General features: G+C 29.1%; 1 protein-coding gene across 8 annotated transcripts in view; it reads left to right on the forward strand.

Annotated features, from left to right (window-relative positions):
• LOC107453194 (ankyrin-2) overlaps positions 1 to 27,989 on the forward strand; it is a 213,262-nt gene that overhangs the window by 31,910 nt on the left and 153,363 nt on the right. For 7 of the 8 annotated variants that reach the window (XM_071186317.1, XM_071186322.1, XM_071186325.1 and 4 more), the window contains exon 1: positions 5,332 to 5,743. The exons of the other annotated variant lie outside the window; for it this stretch is intronic. In XM_071186317.1, coding sequence (XP_071042418.1) covers positions 5,654 to 5,743 — 90 coding nt within the window. In that variant the 5' untranslated portion in view covers positions 5,332 to 5,653. Of the gene's footprint in view, positions 1 to 5,331; positions 5,744 to 27,989 lie in introns of those variants that run through there. 8 annotated transcript variants of the gene reach the window in all.

Raw genomic sequence — 27,989 nt, forward strand, 5'->3', positions numbered from 1 at the left:
AAAATAGTGCTGTGTTAATATTTTTATCAGAAATTCAATTTAAAATTGATTTTCTGAATTCTATATTTTAGTATTCTGAAATAAAAAACACGAATTTGTAAAAAAAATTTTTGTATTTCAGAAACAATTTTTTTCATTTTTTAAATCAGCAGTGGGGACAAGTGAGGGAATGACATATTGGTATATTTTAATTACCTAAAATAAATAAAAAATAAAAATTGATAATTTTATTTTTATTCTTTTGTTAGCTTGCATTCTGAAGGACATTTTCCCTGAATTTGTTTTCTTCGTAAGCTGTAAAACAAACTTAAAATATACTGGGGACATGAAAATGACTGTTTTTGTGAGAATGACCCATAACTATTATTACGGCGTTATTATATATTAATATAAATAAAATAGCACCCGTTAATATATCGCCAAAATGGCGAGACATGTTTTCCTCCCAGATTAAATTTTTTAAAACCATTGAATAATTTCCAATTTGTACGAGCTTAAATGATGCAATTTTGCAAATGCAATGTTTTGAGCCGAAGTAATAAAGTTTAGTTAATGCGTCGTGGTGGCTCAAAGGATGGAGCTCTCACCTCCCAATAAGGTGACACAAGTTCGAATTCCAGTGATGGCTGGTCAAAATGAATTCGGCTTTCAGTTCACAGCACCCAAGTGAAGACGCAAAATATCTCAGTGGTAGTCGAATCATAGGTTAGAGTCCCCTTGCAGTCAGACTAACCGTGGGAATTTTTCACCGTTTTACTCTCCTTGTAACTTAAGTGCGGGTAAATTCCATCAAAAAGTTCTCCACGGAGGCCACTTTCTCCCAATGCTTGATCCAGGAGTTTCCTTGTCTTCGGGGCTGGGTTCAAAATTACAAGGCCACGGAGTTGAATACTGGTAGTCGTAAACTCTGATTTGGGTCTGTTGTTCAACGCCAGTTATAAAATAAAATTTATAATACGTACAAATAATTATTTTTATACCCTCAGTGGTAGACGGATCATGGGTTAGAGTCCCCTTGCGGTCATGTTAACCGTGGGAGGTTCTCGTGGTCTTCCTCTCCATGTAACGCAAATGCGGTTTAGTTCCATCAAAAAGTCCTCCACGAAGGCAAAATTTCTACCATTACTTGATTCTCGAGTTCCCTTGTCTCTTTAATTGGGTTCAAAATTACAAGGCGACGGAGTTGAACATTAGTAGTCGTAAACCCAAAAATTGGGTCGACCGTTCAACGATGGTTATAAAATACATTGTTTTAAACCATGGGGGAGAGAGCGATTGGTGAGCCGTGTTTCTCCTTTGATCGTATCCCAGCAATTGCTGGAAGAAACGAATTCCGCACCCGGCTCGCATATACTCAGTGGTAGACGAATGCCTGTATAGAGTCGCCTTGCCGTCGGGGTAACCATGGGAGGTTTTCGTGGTTTTCCTCTTCATGTAAGGCAAATTTGGGAAAGTTCCTTCAAAAAAGTCCTTGACGAAGACAAATTTCTCTCAATACTTGATCCAGGAGTTCCTCTGTCTTCTGTATTTGGCTAAAAATTACAAGGCTACGGAGTTGAACATTGGTTTAAGTAAACTTAAAATTGACACGGCTTTTCAATGACGCTTATGAAATTAGAATGAAATAAAATGCAATGCTTTCAAATGTTAAAAAATTATGTCGCAATTTTTTATTTTTACAAAACTGTAGCCATTTTTCATATAGAAATTTTGCGCTTTACCGTGATGATGTGATTCTATTCTTTGACACTATAGATTGGACAGTTATTGTTTGGTGTTAAATTCAAGTAAATTGATTAAATTCAAAACACAGATATTTAATACAATATAGATTTAGTTATTAACAGCCGGTTTGATAATTATTAGAGAAATTATATACCTTCGGATTTTAATAACCATTTCTTTGGAGACATGTTTATTTGTTGAAAGAAATTGAATCGTATCCTTGTAATGTTTTCATCACCGTTTAAGTTTCATGAGAAAAATTGAATTCACTTTTTATCAACCTCGATATTGATTCGTCAGTTTTTGATTATCTTTTCACTCTAATATTAATATATATCAGTGTTAGCTATAAAAACCTCTAATGCTCTTGTTTTTAACAGAAATTTTCCCTTTAAGGTTTTGCCATTTTTATATTTAAGTGGATTTCCCGCCGAAGAAGAGTTCTAGTGACGTCTTTTCTGTTTCCTTAATATCATTATTATCATTGTTAAATCTGACGTGGTTTTTATCACCCTTATAGTTTTTATGTCTGGAACAAATGACGAGGGAAATTACGAAGTGGTTTAAACTATTAGCTTCTCTATTAATCGTTCTAACTGAGGAAGATGAGAAGGCAATTTTAAGAAGAATGATTTATAATTGAGCCGCTCAGAAGCCAATGCGGTTAAGTCCATTTTTTGATATTTTCTGATTTTTGGAAATTTTGATGAAATAAATAATAATCTTCTAAGTTATTAAAGGATTAACTCGTTGGTTACTTTTTTCTAGGTTAGACAGCCCTTTTTTTAATAGCTTCTGAATATATTGTACAATAATTTCAGAAGCCATTGTGAATAAGTCCACTTTTTATATGTATTTTTTTACATAAATTTCTTATCTTTTTCAGCTGCCAAAAGGTATAAGTCCTAAAATTTTCAAGATGCTGTCATTATTTCAATAAATACTTACGTTTTTATTTAGACATCCTGTACATATCTTGTTTTTTTGCAGAGTTTACACCTCGAAAAAAGACTTTATACACTTTTCTAATTAAATTATTAAACCAAGAATTTTAAAAACTAATGTATCAGAAAACATTAATTTTCTCAATTTCTGTGTTTTGGACTTAACCGCATTGGCTTCTGAGCGACTCAATTTTAAGTAAAACAAGCTATTAATATCAAAAGTATTGTATAAAATCATAGAAATGTAATGTTTTTCACGTTCGTCATCTTTCATGGTCCTCCGTTATTTCAGTATGCAATTAAGTTTTATAGTTTTCATGCGTAGTTATGCATAAGATTTTGAGATAAAGGAGAATGAAACTTAAAATTGCCAAAACTATAAGGAATAGTTTTTTAAGCTACTGTGGAAGTATTTGGTTAGTATTACCCGGTAACACATTTTTTTTTCTCATAAAAATTATTTTTTATCATTGCGATTTTCCTACTATATTCATTTTTTCTATGTTGGCTTTTTTTTCTGTTTGTTTTTACGAGTTTAAGATTTTATAGCAATGTAAGCAAATTTTTCCATCATATACGTAAGTTAAGTTTCATAAGAAAAAAAAAGAGCAGGCAAACTATACTTCATTAATTTTTTTCAAAAAAAAATTAATGACTTTGAAATAAAATTTTATTTAACGAATTATTTATTTTTAGCATAAAAGAATTTCCTACAAAAGTATCAGTAGCAATCGGTGAAAAAGTTTCTAATTCCACAGATATTAAATACCTGAGCAAATCATATAATCGTATAAGCATCGTATCTGATCATCATTCAAATTTGAAGAATAGTTTCATTCAGTTGAACCAATTAACTTATCGATGAAAAACAAAATTAAGTGTAATGCACGGAATTTGGTTTAATAGCTGATTTATCCGCCGATAAAACTAGAATAGAGCTTTCAATACATGACAAAGTCTTATCTTGTTTTTGTGTTAACTTCGTATCAGTTTAATCTATACCCATTTGACCGCCAGACAAGTTAGTTAGGAAATTTTTATATGGACCCTTATGCTAAACTTTGAATGAATAATTATCGGAATAATTACCTTTTGAACTAATTCTATTGTCAAATTAAATATTCAAATGCCCTAATCGAGTTAATTTTTATGTAAAGTTTTGAATTTTAATTCTATAGAATTTTATTCAAATAGAAACTTCAAGTTAGGAATAAAGAATGGAAAATCTAGAGATTTTCCTACTTTTAGAGATTTGTCATTAGGACGAGAAAAAACTAATATGAATATGTATTCCTCTTCATTTATAAAAATATCATTTAATTAGAAATGTAAGTTCTTACAAACAAAAATAAAAATTACTGAATTTTCGCAAAGTGAAACATTTTTGGTTATTTTTAAAATTAGTCTAATTTTAACGGTGAAATCTGAATTCACAGTATCAATTTCTTTAGCATTTTGTTAACACAGAATTATTTTTCAGCCTCAATTTTCTTTATATTTTAAATTAAAAAATTGTTTTTAAAAAGTTAGAAAGCTAGAAAATCGTTATTTTTAAATTTTTCCCAAAAATTCTAAATTGCCTGCTATTTTATCTTATTGAATATTTTATCGCATTTCTTATGTGATTTTTTTTTTCTTCATGATTAATAATTTAAAATGTTATAAATATTTGCGGTATTAAGTATGTATAGTTTTCAAAAAAAGGGAAGTTAAATAAGATCATGTTTTATCATAGTTAAATAACATCACATATTAATAAAATCATTATTAAATAAATAGTCCTAAAATCTATGGGCTTGCCTTTCTAAGATAAAATTTTTTCTACTTTTCTAAAATCTTAATATACCTTAGTTAAACTTTATTTTTAAATTTTGCTTGCTTCCTTTTTTGTGTTTTTACCTCACACTAAATTGACGACACATTTTATTACTTTTCTTACATAATGTAGTTTGTGATTGGTGCAGTAAAGCCACTTCTGGGTCTAATTGTGTTATTAAAAGTTATGTTCCTATCAGAAAACTACTTTTATACTTATTAAAAAAAACATTTAAATGTTTAAAAACACTAATATATTTCACTTTAATATTTTCGAAATAGTTCTATTGACAAAACTTAAAATAAATTTCATTATAAAATTTATATCTGTAAAAAACTGAACTTTAGCTAAAATCCTTTGAAAACTAAACTATCAATTCAAAGTTTTTCAATAAATTTTATTTGTAATCAATTTTTTATGTGGGAATTATTTTAATTTTACAATTGATTTAAATATTTTTTGCGTAAATACTCATTGATTGCACATATTCATACATTACTTTTTGCATAAAAATAGATTATTTTAAGATCTGTATGTGTTTAGTAATTCAAATAACCCTTTAAAGCCTTATTTATGCTAAAAATAGTTAAAATTTAGTTATATTTATTTAGTGTTTTCAATTTAAATTGTATTTAAAGTAGTTTTTTTTATGCGTTAAAATATAATAGCATTTAATACGGATCAATGCCTTTAATACAAATCTTAATTCAAACTACTGTGAAAATAAATAAATAAATAAATAAATATTGTGAAATAATTAAAAATCAATATCAATAAATAATCAATTTTTATATATACTCCACCCCCTAGCCGCGAGAGCAAAAGGAGAAAGCATAGGGAAACGCCGGCGTCTTTTTCACCATGCCCATTTCCACACGCATTGTCAATAGACTCAGCATCATAAGATTGGAACGTTACGTAGTGTGATCATTTTTCGATAAATCTTAACAAGTCAAAAAAGCAAAAAAAAAGGGGATGCCTGCGATGACGTCACTTCATGCCCTCTCACCTGCCTGAAGAGGCCCCTCAATATTATGGAGGGTGCTTTAGCAGACGACATATAACAGCGAAACGAGAGGCTGTGTTTATAGTTTTTGTGACTATCGTTTATGATGTGATGCCATCGGGATTCATTGAAATAGTGCTTTAAAATTATACGGTTATTACGATGACAGAGGTAATAACTACAAACGGTTGTGATCCATGGAATAAACAAACTTTCGAGCCGGTTTTGAAAATGGTGACGGCTGATAATTTGGTATGTTTTGTTTTGGTATACCGCATGTTTTGTCCTCTGTTTTGACAGCTGATATCATTGAAATGTTATTTCTTTAAATTATTTTACTTGGTGGGCTAAGTAGTTGTAGTTGGCTTGTAGTTGTTGATAGAATAACTGCGAAATTAAAAATTTTTATAATCAATATATTATTTAATAATTAATTAATTATATAATAATTTAATATTTTAAGTTTTAATAATTAAATTAATTCACTAAGAAGGCATAAAAGTAATAGTATTGAATTGTGGTTAGCATTAATAAGCAAAAGCTGGCTTAATTTTATTTATTAACACATCTGATTGGAAAAGATTTTTTTATGATTTATCTTTTTTCCAACAAATATAAAAATTAAGGAACTTAGAGGTCAAACTGTATATTTAATTTTTTTTAATAATTTATTGAGAATCTATGCTTATGTACTTATTAGAAAAATTATTTGTTCGATTCAAGGGTTTTCATTATTTGCAGAATATAAATAAAAAATGATACGCCTAAATAACTTTATAAAACATAGATCATAATTCATATAGCACAGCTCTGCTGTTTTTATTTTATTTTTTGTTTATTTTTGTCAAGTAGTATACTTTTATGACTAGCAATTTCACTGAAACTAGTTGTAAAAACCTCATTCCATAAAACAGTCGCACAGAAAGAAAAATAATTTTCTTGATTTTTTTTTTCTTTAACGCTTTGGAGGTTATGTTTGAAAAAGTTGACTCTCTCTCTCTGCAATGTACTTTAACTTTGTAACATTTTCTTAAGTTTCACAACTTATTAAGTAAGAATATTTATGTATAACGCAGTAGTTAGAGATTTTATATTTGTGAAACAAAGAAAATTAATTAAATTTATTATTTTTTTCAATTTATTTTACGGCGCTTGCTATCACTATACACGACACATATTCTAGAAATAATGCAACTCACACCTTGTTAAATATCATTTTCTACATACATAATATTCGTTTCAGTTTTATTGAGAATAGAAAGACATATCAATGTATCTTATTAAAACTTAATGTTTAAAAAATTTTCTTGAAAAATATGGAATACTACGCTCTCATAAATAAAGTGATAAATATAAAAAAATACCAACAAAAAATTTCAAAATTTGAGAACTTCATATTTTTATTATTGTATTGCTATTAACTGGATAATATTTACTTGTCGGAAGTGAACAGTAAATGCCATACGAGATATGTAATAAAATAAATAAAAAATAGATTTTTTTTATGTTTTATATTTTTCAGGGAAAAAATATTAAATTAAATCCTATTTGGTATCGAAATAAATTGGAAAACTTTTTTTTTAAAATTACATTTAACATTTTACTTTAATCTGTTTTATTAAAGGAAATGTGGTTTGCTTTATTTTTGTGTGTAGTTAGCGCACTAAAAAATATTTACTGAGATGAAAAGCATTCAAAACTAAATAGCAGGGAAGAGAGAAAATATTTATTCTTTATCATGTTCACAAAAGAAAAAAAAATAACTTAAAATATTTTATCCCCCTTTAAATTCAAATTATTTCTTGAAAAATAAAACTGATACATAGTTTCTATGCTTCGCGTAACTCTTTTGAAGTATTGCAAATTTGTAACGTTTTTATCTTTCATTCTCTGTCGTGTAGCATTTTAAATAGCAAAGATTTACGTAAGCTCTTGCAAAATTGACGTGGAAAACCCTTCAATGTGTCATATTCATCATAATTTTTAAATCCTGAAGCATGGTGCAATTTTTCATTTGTTCTTTGTTTATAACTTAATCGCAAAACAGTTTGGAACAAAACATTTTGACTTTTGGAACATATAAAAGATGTTTCGCAATCATTGCTTTTTAATGTACACTACCTGTCCAAATTATTAAACGTATAATAAGATTTTATGTAAGATCTTAATTATTAGGTGATACTATATAGCTTTATTGTTTTCAAGCTGCTGAAACCGGTTTCCACTTGCTTACGTTCGTGTATCAATTAGCTAACATTGTAACGCAATACGATAAAAATAAATACCAATCGGAAGTATATAAAGAATCTCCTGAATAAAAATTCTTCACATGTATGTTTAAGTATAAAAGTATTGTATATAAATCCGTGCAAAACATGTAATTATAAAAAAAACTACAGTGCGCATAATAATTTGGTTCAATTATTATAACATACTAATGCAATACGTGATATAATAAATATTCTATATTTAGATAATATATCGCCTAATTTATCCAATCGTCGAATTTATGTTATATATCGTCTAATTTAACCAATTGATACAAGAGCGTAAACAAGTGCAAACCGGTTTTAGTCGCGTAAAAGCAATAAAGCTGTGTAGTACCTGATAATTAAGATTTTCCATAGAATCTTATAGGTCCCGCAGTGGACTGATCGTCAAGACACGGTTCTCATCAGATCACCGAAGTCAAGCATCACTGGCTGCGGTCAGTGTGCGGGTGGGTGACCCACTTGGATCAATCTGCGTAGGGACCGAGGGTGTGCGGTATTGGTCCTCGTTAAACTGTGCTACCGTAAAGTGCTCGACTTCGCGCGCAGGTCGTCGGGCTACCGAAGCGGGGGTGCCATCCCTTCCGCAGAGGATCAAAATTGTGATGGCATGTCTTCGGATCATCCTCCGGGATGTTTCCCAGACCGTCGCCAATAGCCCATTGTGCAGCTCTAGTGCGACGTAAATTTACAACAACAACAACGATAACAACAACAACAAGAATCTTATAGTGCGTCTAATAATTTGTCCAGAGACTGTATATTTCTATAATCCTTCCAAAAATTAAATCAAAATAAACACAAGGGATTTCAAATATACAAGCAATCTAACACACTAACAGAATGGCTCTATAAAACACTCCTTATTTATGATTTAGTATTTAAAATGCATAAAGAATAGCACTAAAAAAATAAATAAGTAATTTTAAATATACATATATAAATTTCGGTATAATTTTTTAAGCTCCGTGATTTGTGTTCTCCTGAATTATTCAAAAGCTACATTTTCGAAATTCACTTACTCTAGCTAGTGTTTAAAATTGGCCTTCAAACGTAATATAATGGAAAGGCGAAACATATTTTTCTCCCTTCTATGTTATTTAGATGGTAGATGTTTTGGGTTGTTAGTTAATAAAGAGACCAAGGTTAATCATTAATATTGTATCAAGGAAGTAAAATTGTAACTGATTGAAGGTTTTGCTGTGTGAAAAAAGAATAAACAGAAAATAATATACTGAAAATAGATTGTGGAAAGTAAACTATTACCATTTAATGATCGAATCCTTTTTCTGGCTAATGAATTTATTTTTCGTACAAGTATTTCACTGTTTTATAAAAATAGATGCATGATCATTATAGTGCTGGGATATATGGGGATTTTAATATCATGATATATCATAATTAATATTTAACGATGTATTTTGATATTTTCAAAATTCTTATTCAAGTATTGTTTTAGTTCTTTTTTTACGTCATACCAAAGTATTTTCATAACAATATTTATCGATGCATCTCGATGTTTTCGAAATTTTTATTTAAGTATTGTTTTACACGAAATGTATTTTTTACATCATACCACAGTCTTTTAATGTGATATATCGTCGAATTGATATTTGACTATGTATTTTGATATTTTCAAAATTTTTTATACTAGTAATGTTCAGAACATTGTCTATTTTAACATCATACACGAGTCTTAAATTGGGCGAGGATGTATCGAGAATTTAATATCGCACTGATAATAACGTAATTGCGCATAATAACGTATTGATAATAAAATGTTTTATTTTTTACTTTGCTGTGAATGTTAATACTTAGTGGGAAAAGTGAATTTGAGGAAAAAATATTCCAGAAAGTTATTAATCTATTTTGGAAAGATATTCCTTATCTAAGGGCAGAATGGGAAAAGCTTCTGAGGAAGGCTCACGCTCACAAAGGGCTGTCGTGCCAATGCTGCTGCTGATGATGATTCCTTATCTTTTACACATGGTTAAAATGTTGTATTGTACGAATTTGGTCTTAAGAGAATATTTCTTTTTCAATTTTTTACCGAAAAGCATAATTATTAGGATTTAATAAACATTTATATTATACAACTAAACTACGTAAACCATATTCAAGATTTTATATACATTAAGTAAAAAATAAACTGCTCTACAAACCATTAATAACCTCAAAATGAAAATGCCTGAATTTGAAATACACAATTGGGTACTTGTAACTTTATACGAAATGAAGTGATTATGCTCAACCATGTGATTCAAATCAGATTTAATTGGATATCTGTTATCGACGTCACGGGTTTGTGTCGAACCTGATTGGTTTCTGAATCCAAGAATCCCACTATTCACCTACGATGGCGTCACTTGCAGTTATCCAATTGATAATTTTTTTTTTAAATTTCGTATTTACATTAAGATCTATTTTTGAATTATGATAGTTTTTTCAAATATTTTTCATTGTTTTTAAAAAAAATATGTGAAATTTTAATTCTTAATTAATAATCCTAGTTTTAATTCAATCTTTTTAGATATTTATAATTTTGTTCCGACTTTTAAAAAAAAAAATTAAATCCGGTTTGTTCAGATTGAGTACATTTTTGTGCAACAGTTTTAACGACAACAGTTTTAAACGATCGCAGCTACTACTAAATCGATAAAACAATGCTAAATTAAAGCAAGTTTTATTTTCATTCTGCTTCATTCTAAATATAATTTAAGACTATTTTCTTGCAAGTGTTTAGTTAATTTAAGTCACATTTCTTACAATGTTTAGATTAAAGTGTTTAGATGTTCAAACAGTATGAATTTATACGAAGTCCATTAAAAGCATTTTCTGTATATTATATTGTCAACTATTCAGTCAAATTTAAGCAATTTGATATCTGTCCAATTTTCCTTTTGAAATCACGCGTTCACATTTCCTTCTTTCGCGTCATTTGAATATTTTTCGCTTTGGAATGTCACATTTGACAAAAATTATGATCCAAGATAAAGAAGAAAAGATTAAGTCTCGTAGTAAAACTGTGAGCCCAGCAAGACATTGACAGCTATTACTAGAACTCCTGTTGACAGTCGGTTGCTATGGCAACCTATCCTGACAGATCAATTTTTTGTCTCCGCTGTCCTGCCATATCTCATCTTCGGATATCTGTCTTAAAAAGATGCATTAGGTTCTATTAGTTGCTTTTTGAGTCATTTATAGTTTGATATAGACTAGACTAAGCTGTAGAAAATTCGGAATTAAATTACGGTAAACTTTTTATGATACTACGGTACTTTTTACTAATATAAGCTACGGGATTTACATTTCCATTTACATTTCCATTTACATTCGGGAATACATTTTTACCGGAACATGTTACGGAACAAAAAAATCTGACATACCGTAATTTTTACATTAATATCCCCTTAAAATCACCGAATCACTCTAATTAAATAAATATTATATAATATTTTACAGAAAGAATGGATTTTATGGAAAAATCCATTTTTACCGTAGAATATTCCATATTTTACACCCAAGGAGCCGATGTTTTATACAGAAATTTTATCCGGAATTAGTAAGTGCAGACAAAATAAAATCAAATTTTCAATATTAAAAATTTAAACGTAAACGTTATAACATTTTTAAATTCAGCATTTACGCTATTTCTAGCTGATGTTGCGATGTTCCTAAATTTTTTAAATTCCACATTATGTGTAATTTTAATTTAGCTTTGAAATTAGAAATTGGCGAACGTGTTAATGATAATTTGCTGGGTTACTGATGAAAAAAATTGAATTATTTCTTTAAATGGGGATTTAGATTATATTCATTTTTATCATTGTCAATAATGACCACATTATATTTTCACTTAGTTTTGATATTTATGAATTAGTGATCTAGATTATATCAAGATTATCTTCAAAAGTTTCACTGATTTATACAAATATTTTTTCTTATATTTTACGCTGTGTTTTAATTTCGCTAAAATTTATTTGTTACAATAACGCATACCTGCCAACTTTTAATCCCTTCCATTATTATTTTTCCCAGTGGTATTAAAATGGAATTAAAACTTCAATTTTAAGCAAACAAATACGTTGTATTTGAGAAAACTTAAGTTGACAACCATGACAGTAACGCATATTAATATATCTGCTTAATTTTTGTAAGAATAGTGGTGATCAATATCATTTAAAAATTAAGATTATGAAAGGAAAAATAGTATATATTTACTACCACTTTAAATATAAAAATAAAATCTTCCGGAAAATCCGGAAGAGTTGGCAGGTATGATAACGGTATATATAATACCAGTAGCCATATTGCAATAGATGATATATTTTTTGCTTCATTATGATTTTACATTTTAACCAATTTTTATTTTACATTGGTCAATATTTTAAACACTCAAATGAAATTTATCAGCACTCCCTATAAAATCGTATTCGATAATGATTGTCATTGAAAAAAATCGTGACACTATTGTATTCGATATGCATCGCTGATCATAATATGGAATTTAATAATTATCGTTGTCGATAATGATTATGACGTCATATTTAGTATTTTATGTTATGAATACTGATCATGGTATTATCATATTCAATTCTTATCGTTATCATTAAAAATTGCAGCATTACCGTACTGGGTATTTATCTTTTTCCATGAATGGGATATTATTGTTGTAGATAGTTTTCTTTTATTCGATATTTATGAATGGTCACAATATACTGAGAATAATTTTTAAAATTTCATTAACGCGATCTTTAAAAACTATCGATATTTCATTATTCATAAAATCTTTCTGAAATATAACTATCAAAAAGCACGCTCCATATGCAAAAGGCATACTCCATTTGAAATAATGTAAAACAAGATTAAAGCAAAAATGAATTGAAATCTCCGACATTCGACAGTTTGTATAGTATCTTCAGTTCACGTCAATGGCGAAAGAGTAAATTCGAAAGTTTATCCGATCATCGACATCAACCTTTCACCTTTTCTAAGAACAACTCAGGTAAGGAAAGGACCGAATTTCGAATTAATTTATGTCTTAAGGGTTAAAAGAGAAGTACTAACAAGTATGAAACGAAGTGAACTGGCTGTTCGTAAAATACCCAGATGGAAAGAAAAGAAGGCACGCGTTGAGAACAGCAATTTCTTTGGACCATTATCCAACATGCAATTAAATCAAGATTTCACTTTTTAAATCGGAAGAATATTTCGTTCTGGTCAGCCCATCCTTTTGTATGAAATAAACTAGAAAAAAAAAGGCTTGTTTTTGTGCAAAGCCATGGGCAAGGTCGAATGCTCCAGGCCTACAGTGGCGTGAAAACGGCGCAGTTTCCGGTCACGCATTTTTATAGAAGTTTTTTTTCTGTTATTTGACTAGCAACAACAATCATTTCTGACGTGTGTTTAATCCTTTGTGAAAATGATTGTAATCAGTATAAATTGTGCTTATATGCAGTTAAGATGACTCGCCTTTGTGGCCCGGAAAATTATTTTTGACTGTGAAGTAACGTCTAAATACTTGATGGCTTGTTTTAAGAAATAAACAGTTATAAAATTTTGCTTTTTTTAATGTAGAACTGTCTGGAGCTATAAGCCAAACGATATTACTTGCTACAAGTTTAGTATAGACTCCTATATCAATTGTAATCTGAATAAATGATTGTTATGCAGATCGTTACTTTGTGTTTTGAGTCTTAGGAAAAGAGTGTAATTTAGTTTCTCTTGATTGATGAGAATAATAAAAATATTGAATGTTTTAAAATGCTTCTTTTTCTCTTCACTATGCAATTATTTTAACTATTATCTGAAGTAGCATTCGTAGTGGTTCCATGGCTACGGTATTCAATACCAATCCATTTGATGCCATGAAATTTTATTCGTGGTAATTTAATGTCTGCTTCTAAAAATGTTACTTGAAATATACCCTTTGTTTCTTAAAAAGCATATCAGGACAGAAGCTACTCTTTTTTAGTTATAGCGAGATTCAGTGATAAATTTAAAGATTGAAATGCTTCGTAACCATTTAATATCCACCAATATGAAGCAAATCATTGAGTTTCAAAATTAACGAAGTCAGTTGTACGAATAAATTTAGTGATTTGAGAGATTAATTTGAATATTGTTGAAATTCAAAGCTATTTATATACACTGCATTTAAAAATAGGGAATTTAAAATTATAAAAAAGGTAAGAGAAAATTGAATAAAAAATATTAAAACTTATCGAAAAACTTCCCATTTGAGTGCTTACGAAGTTTTAAAGAAAGTAATCATTGTGAGGTTTTACGTTAAAGATTTTTAAAAAACTAAGTTCACTAAATCGTTTAACTGTTTATTTGACATAATTTGATTATTTCTTCAAGAATTTTACTCCAATATTATATTTTCCTGGGGACTAAATACAAGAACATTGAAGTATATTATATTTTTGTATCCAAAAAAAATTCCTATATTTTTAAAGGATAAAATGCCTGTTATAAATATGATTGTTTTATTAAATAATACATTTCAGTTGCATCTTTAAAACAATTAATGGCCAGTTAAAATTATTGCCAGTCGGAGAGCTACCAGATCAGCTATCACTATAATAAAGTGCGGTTAAATCACCAGGTTGCAAACAGTTGTACACTCTCAGAAAAATAAGACTCGGCTACGAATTATGAAATCAAAATTTTGACCCATCAAACAATTATACTATTTTGAACCATGTAAAGTTTCTACAAACTTACTAGGACATTTAATCTGAACCATATTTCCTTACAAATTACTGAGTCATCAAGTTAAAGGAGAATTCACTTTCCCCATAACGTGGTTCAAATTTGCACAGTGTTTAGGTTGCAGCAAGATTGTATGATATTATAATTCAGCGCGGTGCCAAAATTCGAACAGAAATGTGATCTCGTATTTTTTCTCATTACGTTAAACATAAATCAAGTTTCGATAAACCTTTCTTTTCTAACCACGCATGAAGTTATTTAATTCCACAATAATAACCATTACTAACATCAACTGACAAAATTAGTTTTAGATAGACAACAAGGAAATTTTTAATCAATACTTTCATCTTCACCCGGGTAAACCATCCTTAAAACATATGTTCAACGCGTGAAGATCTTCACAAGGAATATGTAATTTGCAGTATCATTTCTTAACTTAGAAAGTAATTAGTCATGGTCACATGAAACAGGTGCAGCAGACAGTCATTTCCATGTCACAATCGCTGTAGGAGGTCGCTATTTTGTGCTCTCTCATGGTTAATAATGTCACGAAAAGTCATACTCACTTTTGATCCTGACGCTCTCTCTGTGAAAGTTGAATAATTAAATTTCCTCTAAATGCGAGAGAGGATTAAAATTTCTCATAACCAGAACAATGTTGAAATGTTCTCGTAGAATTGGTTAGTGGCAAATATGCGGTAGAGATTGCTTGAATAAAAGATTTAATTAAATACTGCTGTAAATTTGCATGAATTGTAGTAATTTTATTTATGAAGGTATGCCATTATTAAAAGTATGTTTAGAACAACTGTTGATATGCAGACAAATTAAATGTCGGATTATCTATTACGTCTCTTATGTCCCACAGTTTAAATAAAAAGTGCATTTATTCTAATTTTCTAAGGGTTTTAGCGTAGTTGAAATGGAGCTTAAACTAAATCAAATAACGAATTCAACTGTCCCAGTCAAGATTGAAATAGATTTTGCTTCTACCGAAAGCTACTGCTTAATTCTAAAGTGCCGTATAGGTTACAGTATGATACAGTATAATAAAGTATAAAATACAGTATAGTACAGTTAATAAACACAGCATGCAACGAGAAGATCTCTATCCTAATGAGTTGCATGTCGCTGTCAAAACGCTAATATAAGAGATACAAAAATTGTTTTATTTATAAGCAGTAAAAAATTACTTGTCTTCCACTATTATGGGAATTTTTTAACGAGAAATTTTTGCTGTTATTACGAGTTATGCTGTTATTATTATTTTGATGTTATGTACGAAAAAGAACAAAATGGAAGACATTTTGCTCTTTTCCTTCAATATTCCAACACCTTATTTCCTTACTACGGCAGAAACCCTCTATGTAAATACAGATAACATGAGTGACTGACCTCCGGTCAAGTTACAAAAGAAAGCCTTCTAACAAACTAAAGCAAAGTTTCTTTAAAAACATTTTTTAGGATTCCTGCAGCGCATTTAACACTAGATTGCCTAAGGAAGTCATTTTGACTGCTTCTTAATTTCAATTAGAAAAACAATGATGTATATAATGACACAATTTCTTAGAATTTTGTGACTTTTTTTTCAACATATAATTTTTTTATTGGTAATATTTACTAATAACTTGTTATATAACTGCAAATAATATAAAAAAATATTAAAAATTAATTTTAAACAAATTTCTTTGCACATTAGTGATTTTTTCGCAATCCAGTCATTTTGTCTGCTTTTGGGCAATGTAAGTATATACAAAGTTTCAGTCTTTTTAGTGTTAAGAAATTATCTTTTGTTGACCATATACCTACCATGATTGTCTACATTCCTTTTTTGATAGCCTACTATTAAAAATTTATGTTCGATGTTATAAATAATGTCAATAATTATTGCATTTTAATTCAATCGCAATATTAAAATTGCGTATTTAATAAGAACTATAAGCTTGCTATAAAGATAGTTTCGTTTGCTATAGTAGTTTTAGTTAAGACAGACTTTTACTGTCATACTAATGTTTCATACAAGCTTGTGTCCTCTCGTTTAGCGTTATCTTTGACATAGGAGGATAACGGAAGCTACCGCAAGGGAAGATAAATGATCATTAGGATGATTTTTTATCCACACAGAAAAATGATCCAAGCAGGTTGAGAAATGTAGCATTTGCGATGGAAAAGGAGTTGGAAAAAGTCTCAAATCTCTCTCTTTGCACGCGAGATAGACTAATGGATAACATCATTCTTTGCAACCTGTTGTAGAATATTCCTTTCGCATACCATACTTTATTTAAAAATATTTTAAAAGCCAATTTTAATATTTATTTACAGAAAACTTGAAATAAACAGTTTTTTTAAGCTTGTATTCGAAAAGTTTTGATTGTTAGGACTAGCTTTTAAAATTTTGATTAAAGATCTTTTCCATATTTTCGAATTTGTGGTTCACCATGTTGATAGAAACTTTTTTCATTGAAATTCTTTCATGAAAACGATTGTTTTAAAATGATAAATTTTAACTCAACATTTAATTATTCGTAACTATGTGTTCTGTTAAATGGTGACACCCAAAATTAAACTAATATTTCTTAGACAAGTTAAAATAACTTAGGTTTAATTAATAAAAGAAGTTTTAAATAGTGTAGAGAAAAAAAATTCTTCAGCGAAACAGAAGCTACCTTAGATACAAGTAGTTAAAATTTTACTTAAATATTAAAATTGAGTATCGAATTTGCAAGTGAAAAAACATTTTTTTTGTAGGCGCCATTTAAAATTTGCCAAAACATAGTTCATTCATGCGCTGCTTTAAATTTCTTATTCAGATCAATTTCAACTACCTCTATTCTCAAATGTGCATGTTGTGATGAACTTAGCTAAATAGGTTGGGCTTTTAATAAGAAGCTTTGTAGTCCTCCCTATTAATAGCTGTACAGAACGATCCCTAAAGAAATTTAGGGTTCAAAAACAATTAAATTGATATCTTTTAATTGTATTTAGTCCCTCAGTTCATCAGCTGGCAATTAACGTTTCCTTAATGGACTTCCGACTCCAATATCACAATTTCAACTCTTCTGTAATTTGTTCGGGGGTTAGGGATTTCCGTTAGTCAGGTTCATTTAATTATTTGAATTGATGATCGAGATGCTTTACGTAAATGGATGGATTGAATTAGCATAAATTGAATAAAAAAAACTCAGTGTTTTTTTTTTCCTTTTTAATCTTCTAAATTGATTTTGAAGATTAGGAATTACTAAGCTGATAAAATGAAAGACGTTTAACTTACAGAGCTAATCTTTGGTTTTAGGATAAAATTGTAAAGTTAGATCTATGTAATTGTTTGAAGATTTATTTTTAAGTTCAGACGGTTTTCTTAGTTAAAAGAAGAAAAAAATTATTTTGCCATGTATTCAAGTAATAAAAAATATATTGCTGGAATAATATCAACTTTGATTGTTACTCGTCTTATTTTGTGCAGATGTAAGTAAATTTTTTATTGAGGACTAGGAAAAATAATTGTGGACCATAAAATATAACAAGATGCTTATAAAAGCACTTTTAAAATTAACTTTAAATTAGGAAAAATATTGAAACCACTTAATATAATTTTTGCTTTTTGACTTCTGTTTCAGTACCTCTGTTGCCATTAAACATTTGAAATGCATTTTAAAAATTAAATCTATTAACATAAAAATTAATTACAGAAGGAAAATCAAAAGCTTATTTGCCGTAATATTTTTCACAAAATTTTTCATTCTCACATAGCTAAAATTATTAGAAAAAAAATTTGATTACAGTATACTCTCGATATCTCGAACTTCGATATCTCGAACTTTGATAGCTCGAAAACCTTGTTATGTCAAAACAAAATTTTTCTCCTTGGCATTATATATCAACCAATGCTAAATTGAATTCCTATGTCGAAGAGTTTCTTCACAAAACCTTGCTATATCGAATTTTTTTCGAAATAGAAATTTAATTTCTTCAAAAGATTGAATTTTTTCAGAAAAGTAAAATTATTGCAAACCAATTTTTTCCTATTTAATGCATAATTATTTTTGTCATACTTTTAGAAATAAAATTATCATTGTAGTGCTTAGACTATTATTATATACATATTTAATCGCATATATATTTAATAGCATATATATTTAATTACATTCATGTTTAATTACATTCATGTTTAATTACATTCATGTTTAATTACATACACATTTAATTACATATTTAATTGCATACATATTTAATTACTTATTTAGTTGCATACATATTTAATTCATTCAACTATCATTACATACATATTTAATAGTACAGTAGGGAACCGATTATCCGGAACGATCGGGACCACCGATATTCCGGGTAACTGATTTTTCCGGTTTTCTGAATCGCTACAAAATGTCGTTTTTTTATAGTTAAATCCAACTGAAAAAAAAATTACAAATAATCTTAGAAAGAAGAAAAAACGATGAAGTAATACACTAATGATTATTTCCAAAATGATGGAAAGGTAAACATCTTTCAAAAAAGAACGAAAAATCCTAAAATCTTATGAGGAAAAAAAATAATTTTTTTTAAAAATGGCGGGAAAACTAATCGAATTTCGTTCCGGTTTTTTGGTCTTCCGGTTTTCTGATTTCCGGATAACGGGTTCTGGACTGGAGTTATTTTTATGCTTCATGACTCTACTTTTTAGAATAATATTTTCGAATGCACTTTTTCTACTTTTTCGAACATATTTAGTTCTGAACTAGTTATTTCGAAAATTCGTTATCTTTTTAGAAAATTTTTCGAAATTTTTTTGGAGCCCCTTCAACTTTGAGATATCAAGCGTACGGTCTGCATTGCACTGTTTTAAAATAATGTTTAGATTTATAAAAAAAATAAGTATTAGAAAATACGGAATGGTTCCTACCTTTTTTTATTATTTAGGATTATATTTATAAAATTTATAAAAAAAGAATACTGTTCTTACAGTGCAATTGCAGTTGCCCGAATTGTTATCTCCATTTTTTCCCTCTATTTCCTAAAAAAACGGCCGTTTCTCAGAAGAAATTTTTCCTTTAAGTTTGATTACTAATGATGGAATTTTAGATTATAATTTTAATAATTTTAGAATAAAATTCAATTGGTATGGCATTTTTTTGATTAAAAAAAAAACGTTAAATAAGTGAATATTTTTGACATTTATGAAAAACACACTGTTCGTATAAACTATATTGATCGTTCTGTCTACATGTTTTGACATTCTCAGCTATCCTTACTGCTTTTATTTATTTTTTTGAATATCTACTTTAACGTATAAAAATTCTTGGAATTTTTAAAGTTTGATATGAATTGTCAAAATCAGTGTCGTTCTTAAATTTTGCTTGCGTACGTAGGAAGATCTTAGTGAAACACCCTATTGAATTGCATTTGAGTGAATTTGAAGGAGAATTGTTATTTAATTTACGAATGATAGAATGTTGAACTTAGAAGTTTATGTTCTACATGTATGTTTTAACGTATTAATGTACAGCTAGTGTACAGTATATATAGTGTACACCATGTTTTGTTCTAAAGTACAGCTTTTATGAAAGTATTCTAAAACTTCTTGTAACATGTATATAAATGTATCTTATACTAGACAAAAGCAGATTTTTAATCTGTGTCTGTTTAGGTTTGAAACTGAATATAGTTCAAATAGTCTTACTGGTTTTAATTCTTTATCTCTTTCCCACAATATCAAAATAAATCCTACCAGGATGCACGAGTTCAGACAGTTAAAAAAAAAAAGGATTTGCTTTAGTAGGCCAACAAACACTTATGAGTCTTGTTGACACAATTTAAGCTGGACAACCGCGGCAAATGCGTAACAAAGAGCTTTTAATGCCGAATATATTATTTCGTCGACAAGGTCACCAAGATGAGTGGGACACAAAAGAGAAAGTCCTTTGGCGGATAAAAAAGAAATCCACTATGCATTTCTAAAAAAAAAAGAAAAAAATTTCGGGCCAAATGCCAAGGAAAGCGAAAGTGATATTTCTTTACTCAAGCTTGACCTAAGTCCCTATATAATTTGATTTTTCGAAATAAAAAGGCAGAGGGTTAATTTTGAATAAATCTTTGGAAAATGGAGCATGTTTTTGTTCTTTCATGTTAATAGCAATTCAGAAAACTACCGATTAGATCAGGATGAATTGTTTGGAGTATTTCAACCGCCTACTGCTATTATGTCAAACACTCGGCAGACAAGTTAACTGTAACCAGGGAGAACTCAGACGAAAGAGAATACTTAACTTATTTCATATTTGTTTCTGCCTATTCTTTAGATATTATAAGAGTATAATTTAAAAAAAAAAAATCGCACTTTTTAGATAAACATTCAATTGAAACTAGTTTAATAAAAGGTAAATATATTAAAGATTGCGAGCAAGGAGGATAGAAGAAATATTCTAGTTATTTGAACAAGAGCAGTACCGCAATGTAGACTTGTGTAAGTTGCTTTCTAGGAACTCCCAGGATAAAACATAGCGATTTTGTTTCGTTTTCTCACCGAAAAAGTGCTTAAATTTTTTCGCAGTTCTTCGATTAAAATGCCAGTAGCATAAAGTATTTTCTACTTCTCATTAGCTTCGGAACTTTGGTAATAACGCGTACACAAATGGTTCTTTCTAAAAGCTTGATTTACTTCTACTAAAATTGTCGAATTAACACGTTTGCTACTTTGGAGAAATGGAGCACTGTTCTTATTCTAGGAGATATTAGACTGCGTTTAAAGTAGCCGAAACAAAGGCTGTCTAAGCATGGCAGTTTTTCTGAGGTTTTCATTTCTTTATTAATCATTATTAATAATAACGAATTAAAAATAACGAAAACAATTTTATGTTTAGGATTTGTTTTGTGCCACTTTATCGTATCTAACTCATTAAAAGATAAGTTTTTTTATTTAAGAAAACTGCTTCATCTTTTATTTTAAGTTGATGTCGAATGAAAATTTCTCTGTATTAGCATAATAACGTTATCAGAAAGGAAAACATCTTTGATAGAAAAGATTATACTAAGAACAAAGTAACACTTTTTTTTTGCATCAGAAAATGTTTTGTTCATCTTTTCAGAAACGATAATAAGAGATATATGAAATCAAATTTCAATATGGATGATGCACAAATAATGTAAATTTATTTTTGGAATTCCTATAGATTTCTGAAAATCATGGATTTTATTCCATAACCGTCGTTAAACAGCCGACCTAATTTTAGGATATACGACTACTATTCAACTCAGTAGCCTTGTAATTTTGAACCCAATCCAGATGACAAGGGAACTTCTGGTTCAAGTATTGAGAGAAATGTGCCTTCGTGGAGGACTTTTTGAAGGAACTAGCTCTCGTTTGCGTTATATGGAGGGGAAAACCTCCCACGGTTAATCTGACTGCTAGGGAACTCTAACCCATGATCCGTCTACCACTGAGGATATTTTACGTCAGCACTGTTGTCGGTGCGAGTAGGGCGTGGATTTCGTATCTGTCAGCCATCGCTGGTTTTCGAACCCGGCTCACCTCATGGAAGGTGACTGCTCTATCCCCTTAGCCTCTAAAAGCATAGATTATGATTTATAACCCTTACGCTATCGAGTACATGTAAGATATGTGCTCGTAAAATCTATGAAATCAAAAATCCTGTGGTCTACCGCTGATCAATACCACGGGTACAAGGATCTCAAAAAATTTTTTTTCCCCTTCAGATCTATGTCTAACTTGCCGAAGTGGCCTCACGAATGAGTGGTACTGCCATCTATCCGTGGGGTTCTAATCTAAGACGTACTTTCACCCTAGGGACACTCTGTTTTCAAATCAATGGCACACTTTCTTGACTTAATGCGCAAAAGGCCAATAGCTGGCGAGCGTGGCTTGTCCAAGTGACATTAGAAACACCACCAACGCGTTTATAAATTGTGCTCTGTGGATCTGCGGAAACAATCTTTTAGTTTTTATGCACTATCTGAACAAAGATAAAATGTTTTACAATTTCTTTTAAGCCAACTGCTTGAATTCGTTTTTGATTTTGAAAGTTTTTTTCGAGTAATTGCTAAAAGTTTAAGAAAATTAAACTATGTATCCTTAAAAAAAATCTGTAGTTCATCAACTTAATAACCTAAATGAAATCTATGCCGTAATTAGAAGCTTCTAAGCTTGTTTTTTTATAAGTGTGAATTTTGATGTTTTATTTATTTTTATGTAAGAACAAAACTGCTATTTAATTTTTCGATGATTTTGTTTAAAAAATAATTGATTTTGCATTTTCATATTTGAAGAAAAACCAAATCTTGCCTTGATCTACACCTAAATTTAAAGAAAAGTTATTTTGTATAAATTAATACCCTTATATGAACATTTTTTGCATGGTTTATAATTAATCGTATTGTACCAGTAATTATTATTAGAGCTTAATAAATTGTTTATAGTTTTTTTTCATCGCCATCATTCAAATATATTGGAAAAATGGTTTAAAAATTCTACAAAATTTATTCTGTCTTGACTTAAATAAATTGACGAATAATGTGCGTATACTAAAGAATGTTTCAGTAAGGTAATTATCATAAAAGAAATGAGGTTGTGGAAAAAAGTACATTCTAAAAACATAAAACTATAAGAAGGGAACACATTCTCGAAACGATACTTTTAGATACATCAAAGAATCATTAAAATGATTAATGAACATTGTTCTGAAATAATAAAACCATTTTTTTTTCAATTATTATATCTTTATCTGAAAAGTAAAGAATCTAAAATTTACGGGAAAAGTAGATTTCTAGTTCAATGTCTAGTTGATCGACATTGCTAACACTAATTTGGCATATGCATGAAAAACACTTATTTGCATAAAACACGTAATATTAAAAAAAAGAAGCATTTTTATAGTGTTTCAACGGCTGTTTTGCCCACTTTTTTAAATGAGAAATCTTTAAAAGCTGATATTTGAGGTCTTTTAGATTTTGAAATATTACGTTTCTTAGTTAGTATTAGAAATTTAGTTGTAAATAGATAGAAATTGTTTTAAAGAATTATAATAGCTTTTATACTTTTTTGAAGCTAAATTGACTTTTTTTAAAGTTTTAATATCAAAAAGTTTAAAAAAAAACACGGTAAAATCAGATTTTTTATTAATAGGTTAATTTTAAGAGATTGTCATTTTGTTTATTGTTTTTCCAAACCAAAACATAGCTTAGGATTTTAACCTGAGTAACTACAAAATATGAAAATACCTTTTATCCTCAGATAATAAAAAAATACAATTAAAGCCCGAAAAACTTAGAGCTATTATTAGACTCCAAAACAATTAAAATACTATTGAAATGCTGAGCAATTAAAAATGTCACATGGTCCGTCAATAGTTATAATTGTAATTGGATCATTTAAATAAATATTAATGAATCTCATAAACAATTGTAATTATCCTTGGAATTCATAAACAATTAGAATTATCAATTGATACAGTCAATAATTTGAATTGTTACTGGGTTCTACGTAATTAAATGTATTATTAGGTTAAGTCAATAATCATAATTATTAGATCCCAGGAATAATTCGAATTATTATTGGATCCTGAGTCTAATTAGAATAATTATTTAGCCTTCTACATAATCAGAATAATTATTGGACCGACAATGCTCGATAAGGGACAGTGTTGCCCTTTTGGACACTTAATTTAACCTTTTTTCCCAGTTCATCGATAAAAAACATTAAGATAAATCAGCATTAAGAATTGTTAAAAATGCAAGAAAAGTCAAAATAATTATTAATAGTTATACAAAATATTAATTAATTTTGTTGAACTTTTTTTTATATTTTTTTTTTAATTCTTTGATTACTCATTGAGTATAAATTTTTTTAAGCATATTTGTTATTGTTCATACTGTCTTTATGTGGCTTTATTTTAATGGCATTTTATAATGTATTTTTACTTTTAAACGCTACAAAAAATTCTTCTTTTTGTACATTTATTATAATATTCTCTAGAAACAAGGCAAGGACAGATAAATCATTTACTTAATCATCTGTCAGGATGTCATACGTTGAAATAGCTGGAACACTGAGATATTATTTATTATTAAATCTTACACATGATTTTTTTCCTAATCTGACACACCGAAGTAATAAAGTTTAGTTAATGAGTCGAGGTGGCTCAAAGGATAGAGCTCTCACCTGTCAATAAGGTGACACAAGATGGCTGGTCAAAATGAATTCGGCTTTCAGTTCACAGCGCCCAAGTGCTGACACAAAATATCTCAGTGGTAGTCGAATCATAGGTTAGAGTCCCCTTGTAGTCGGACTAACCGTGGGAATTTTTCACCTTTTTGCTCTCCTTGTAACTTAAGTGCGGGTGAATTCCATCAAAAAGTTCTCCACGGAGGCCACTTTCTCCCAATGCTTGATCCAGGAGTTTCCTTGTCTTCTGGGCTGGGTTCAAAATTACAAGGCCACGGAGTTGAATACTGGTACTCGTAAACTCTGATTTGGGTCCGTTGTTCAACGCCAGTTATAAAATAAAATTTATAATAAGTAGAAATAATTATTTTTATACCTCAGTGGTAGACGGATCATGGGTTAGAGTCCCCTTGCCGTCATATTAACCGTGGGAGGTTCTCGTGGTCTTCCTCTCCATGTAACGCAAATGCTGGTTAGATCCATCAAAAAGTCCTCCACGAAGGCGAATTTCTCCCAATACTCGATCCAGGAGTTCCCTTGTCTTCTGGATTTTGTTCAAAATTACAAGGCTACGAAGCTGAACATTAGTAGTCGTAAGCTCAAAAAATTGAGTCTGCTGTTCAACGACGGTTATAAAAAAAAATAGTTATTTTCATTGTCTAGTCTAGCTAAAGTGAAACAATTGCACTGCAAAAGAAGTATGGTCAAATCAACCAGAATATGATAAAATTTACCGTTTTTCTGGAATACCAAAAAATGGCTAATTTTTATGGAGCACTTTAAATGTGATTTTGATAAAAGTAACCAAATATGGTAACATTATATATGAAACTTTGGTATATTTGGTAATTTTATCACTATACTAGAGCAAAACCATTCAGTCCAATTTACTTTTCAATTCGTATTTTTTACTAAATGTGTGGTAATAAGTACTATTATTTTGGAAACCTAAACTTCCTATACACCGTTACCATAAGAACAGAAAAATTATCAAATGAATGGTTTAAATACCGTACATTGTGGTGTTTTTATTACCAGAATTACTTTTGTTTGTGACACCAGAAATGTTATTATACAGAACGATAAATTACTAGAAGTTCTTTCTCCGGGTGGAAAATAAACATTTTATGTTTAAGGTTAATACCGTATTAAAAATAAGACATCACCCAAGTCTTAGTTAGTTTTCCTTAACCAACGATTGAATAATAATTAGTTCTGTTAAACAAACAATCATCTTTAACATCTTTATGATCAAAGAGCATCAGTCTTATCCGATATTGACATTAAATGCAATTAGTAGCTCCGGAGTGCCAGGGTGTTGTCTAGAGCTTTTCATTTTATGGGACTGAGTAATAGTTAAGATAGGATTAAGTCATTATATTTAAGTGGTTAAATCCATTAAGTTTGTTTGTCGCATGACGTTTTCTTCTGCGAATATTGGGTTATTTTTAGAATGTATTTTATGCGAAGTAAATGGCAGGCGGATTTGAACTTGTGTAACAAAGTAACCTGAATGTCAAAAAAAAGAAAATATTTATATGACAAATAGGTCGTAAAAAAGAGCAAGGTTGATAAAAATGACTGCGAAATTATTAAAGACTAAGAAATTAAAGAGTTTATTGTCGCAAAAAAGAAGGAATGGTACTTATGATTTATGATGCATAAATAGTTTCTTGTTTTAGCTTGCTTAAAATGTCAAATGTCTGGAGAATTTCAAAACTAAATTATATTTTTATAAATGTTTCGTGGCATTGTTTGTATTGTCTACGTATGCGACTATCCAGAAATTAAAAGAAAAGTTGTCTTTTGTCAAAATCTCATTTTTTTTAAAAAAAAATTACGAAATCACTAAAAATATGCTGTGTTTTGTTGAGAAAAAAAGTCTTCAATTAGTTTTTAATTAAACAAATCACCTACACACATCATAAATACTAATTCTACGTATTTAAAGGTTAATACAGTAAGTGTTTAATGTTTTTCATTGAAAAATTTCATGATTTTTTTTAAGGAATACATTGTTACGTATTAAGGTTAACAGGTTACTATTATTGTTCAGGTTAACAGGGGATGTTTTTATCATTCTATTTTGGAAATTAATAACGATAAAATATTATAAATGGCAAAGATTTGAAGCAAAAAAAAAATTAATTCGTTGGTACCAATTTTTTTTATATGAAAGTAGAAGAAAGTGAACTGGATAAATTTAATTATAGACAACAATATCATTTCTCTAAATATGTATATATGAATCGATATGCCAAAACTACAAAACTATATATATATATATATACATACATAAATAAAATTCAAACATCACTTTTCGAGTTTATCATTGCTGAAAGATTAAGGTTTTACATTGTTATTAAGAAACTATTAATTTTTAGTGAACATATTTGACAGTTTGTGACGATCTTTCAGACAATATTAGATTACAAAAAACCCTTGAAATAAAATACTTAATTTCAAATATTTCGAAGAAAACAGACCCTGAATCAAATATTAATTTAAAATTTTTTTTAACTAGATGATGTAAAAATATGGATATAACATTACCGAAAGAACGATTCCAAAATTATCTTTATGCATTCAGAATGCATGCTAATCGGTTTCATGTACATTTATGTACATGAATTGTACATTTAATCGACGTTTTAGCGGTAGTCTCGGTATGCAAGCAAGTATTTGGAATACTGGATTTTTGATTTTGTGTATTTGGGTTGCACGTATTTGACGTCTTATACTCGGTATAAAAGCATTCGGAATACATACAATCTTGCATATTGTATTTTGTCTACATATATATTTGACTATACAAGTAATCGTAATACATGAAATTCAATTTCATATTTGGGTTACACGTATTAGACACCTTATACTCGGTATACAAGCAATCGAAATTCATGGTTTTCGGCCTTATGTACTTGGTTTATGCCTATTCGACTTTCTAGGCCCGGTACACAAGTATTCAGTAAATACAAATTCTGAACCGCGCATTTGCCTAAAAATTTAAATTTGTATATTTTATTTACTTAATTACATTCGTTTTAAGCCATTTTAAATTCCAGAACATCAAGCATTGCCAGATAAGTTTAAACATTAAATAAAAACTATTTTTGCTATTTTGTTGAAAACTATTATTATTATTTAGTTTGGAAATTTTAGAGCTATATACATAAATCGTTTACATATTTTTGGGTTTTTAAACAATGTGAGTTTAAACAATGCCAAATCTTTAAAAGTTTACAGTTTGACGTAACGTAAAAGTTTGATTTTTTAAAGTTCTTAATTTTTGGTAAATACCTTGTCAGCTTCATTTACTTTACAAACTTTTGATGGAATT

Source organism: Parasteatoda tepidariorum, chromosome 10 (assembly GCF_043381705.1).
Source record: "Parasteatoda tepidariorum isolate YZ-2023 chromosome 10, CAS_Ptep_4.0, whole genome shotgun sequence".
NCBI classification, from domain to species: domain Eukaryota; kingdom Metazoa; phylum Arthropoda; class Arachnida; order Araneae; family Theridiidae; genus Parasteatoda; species Parasteatoda tepidariorum.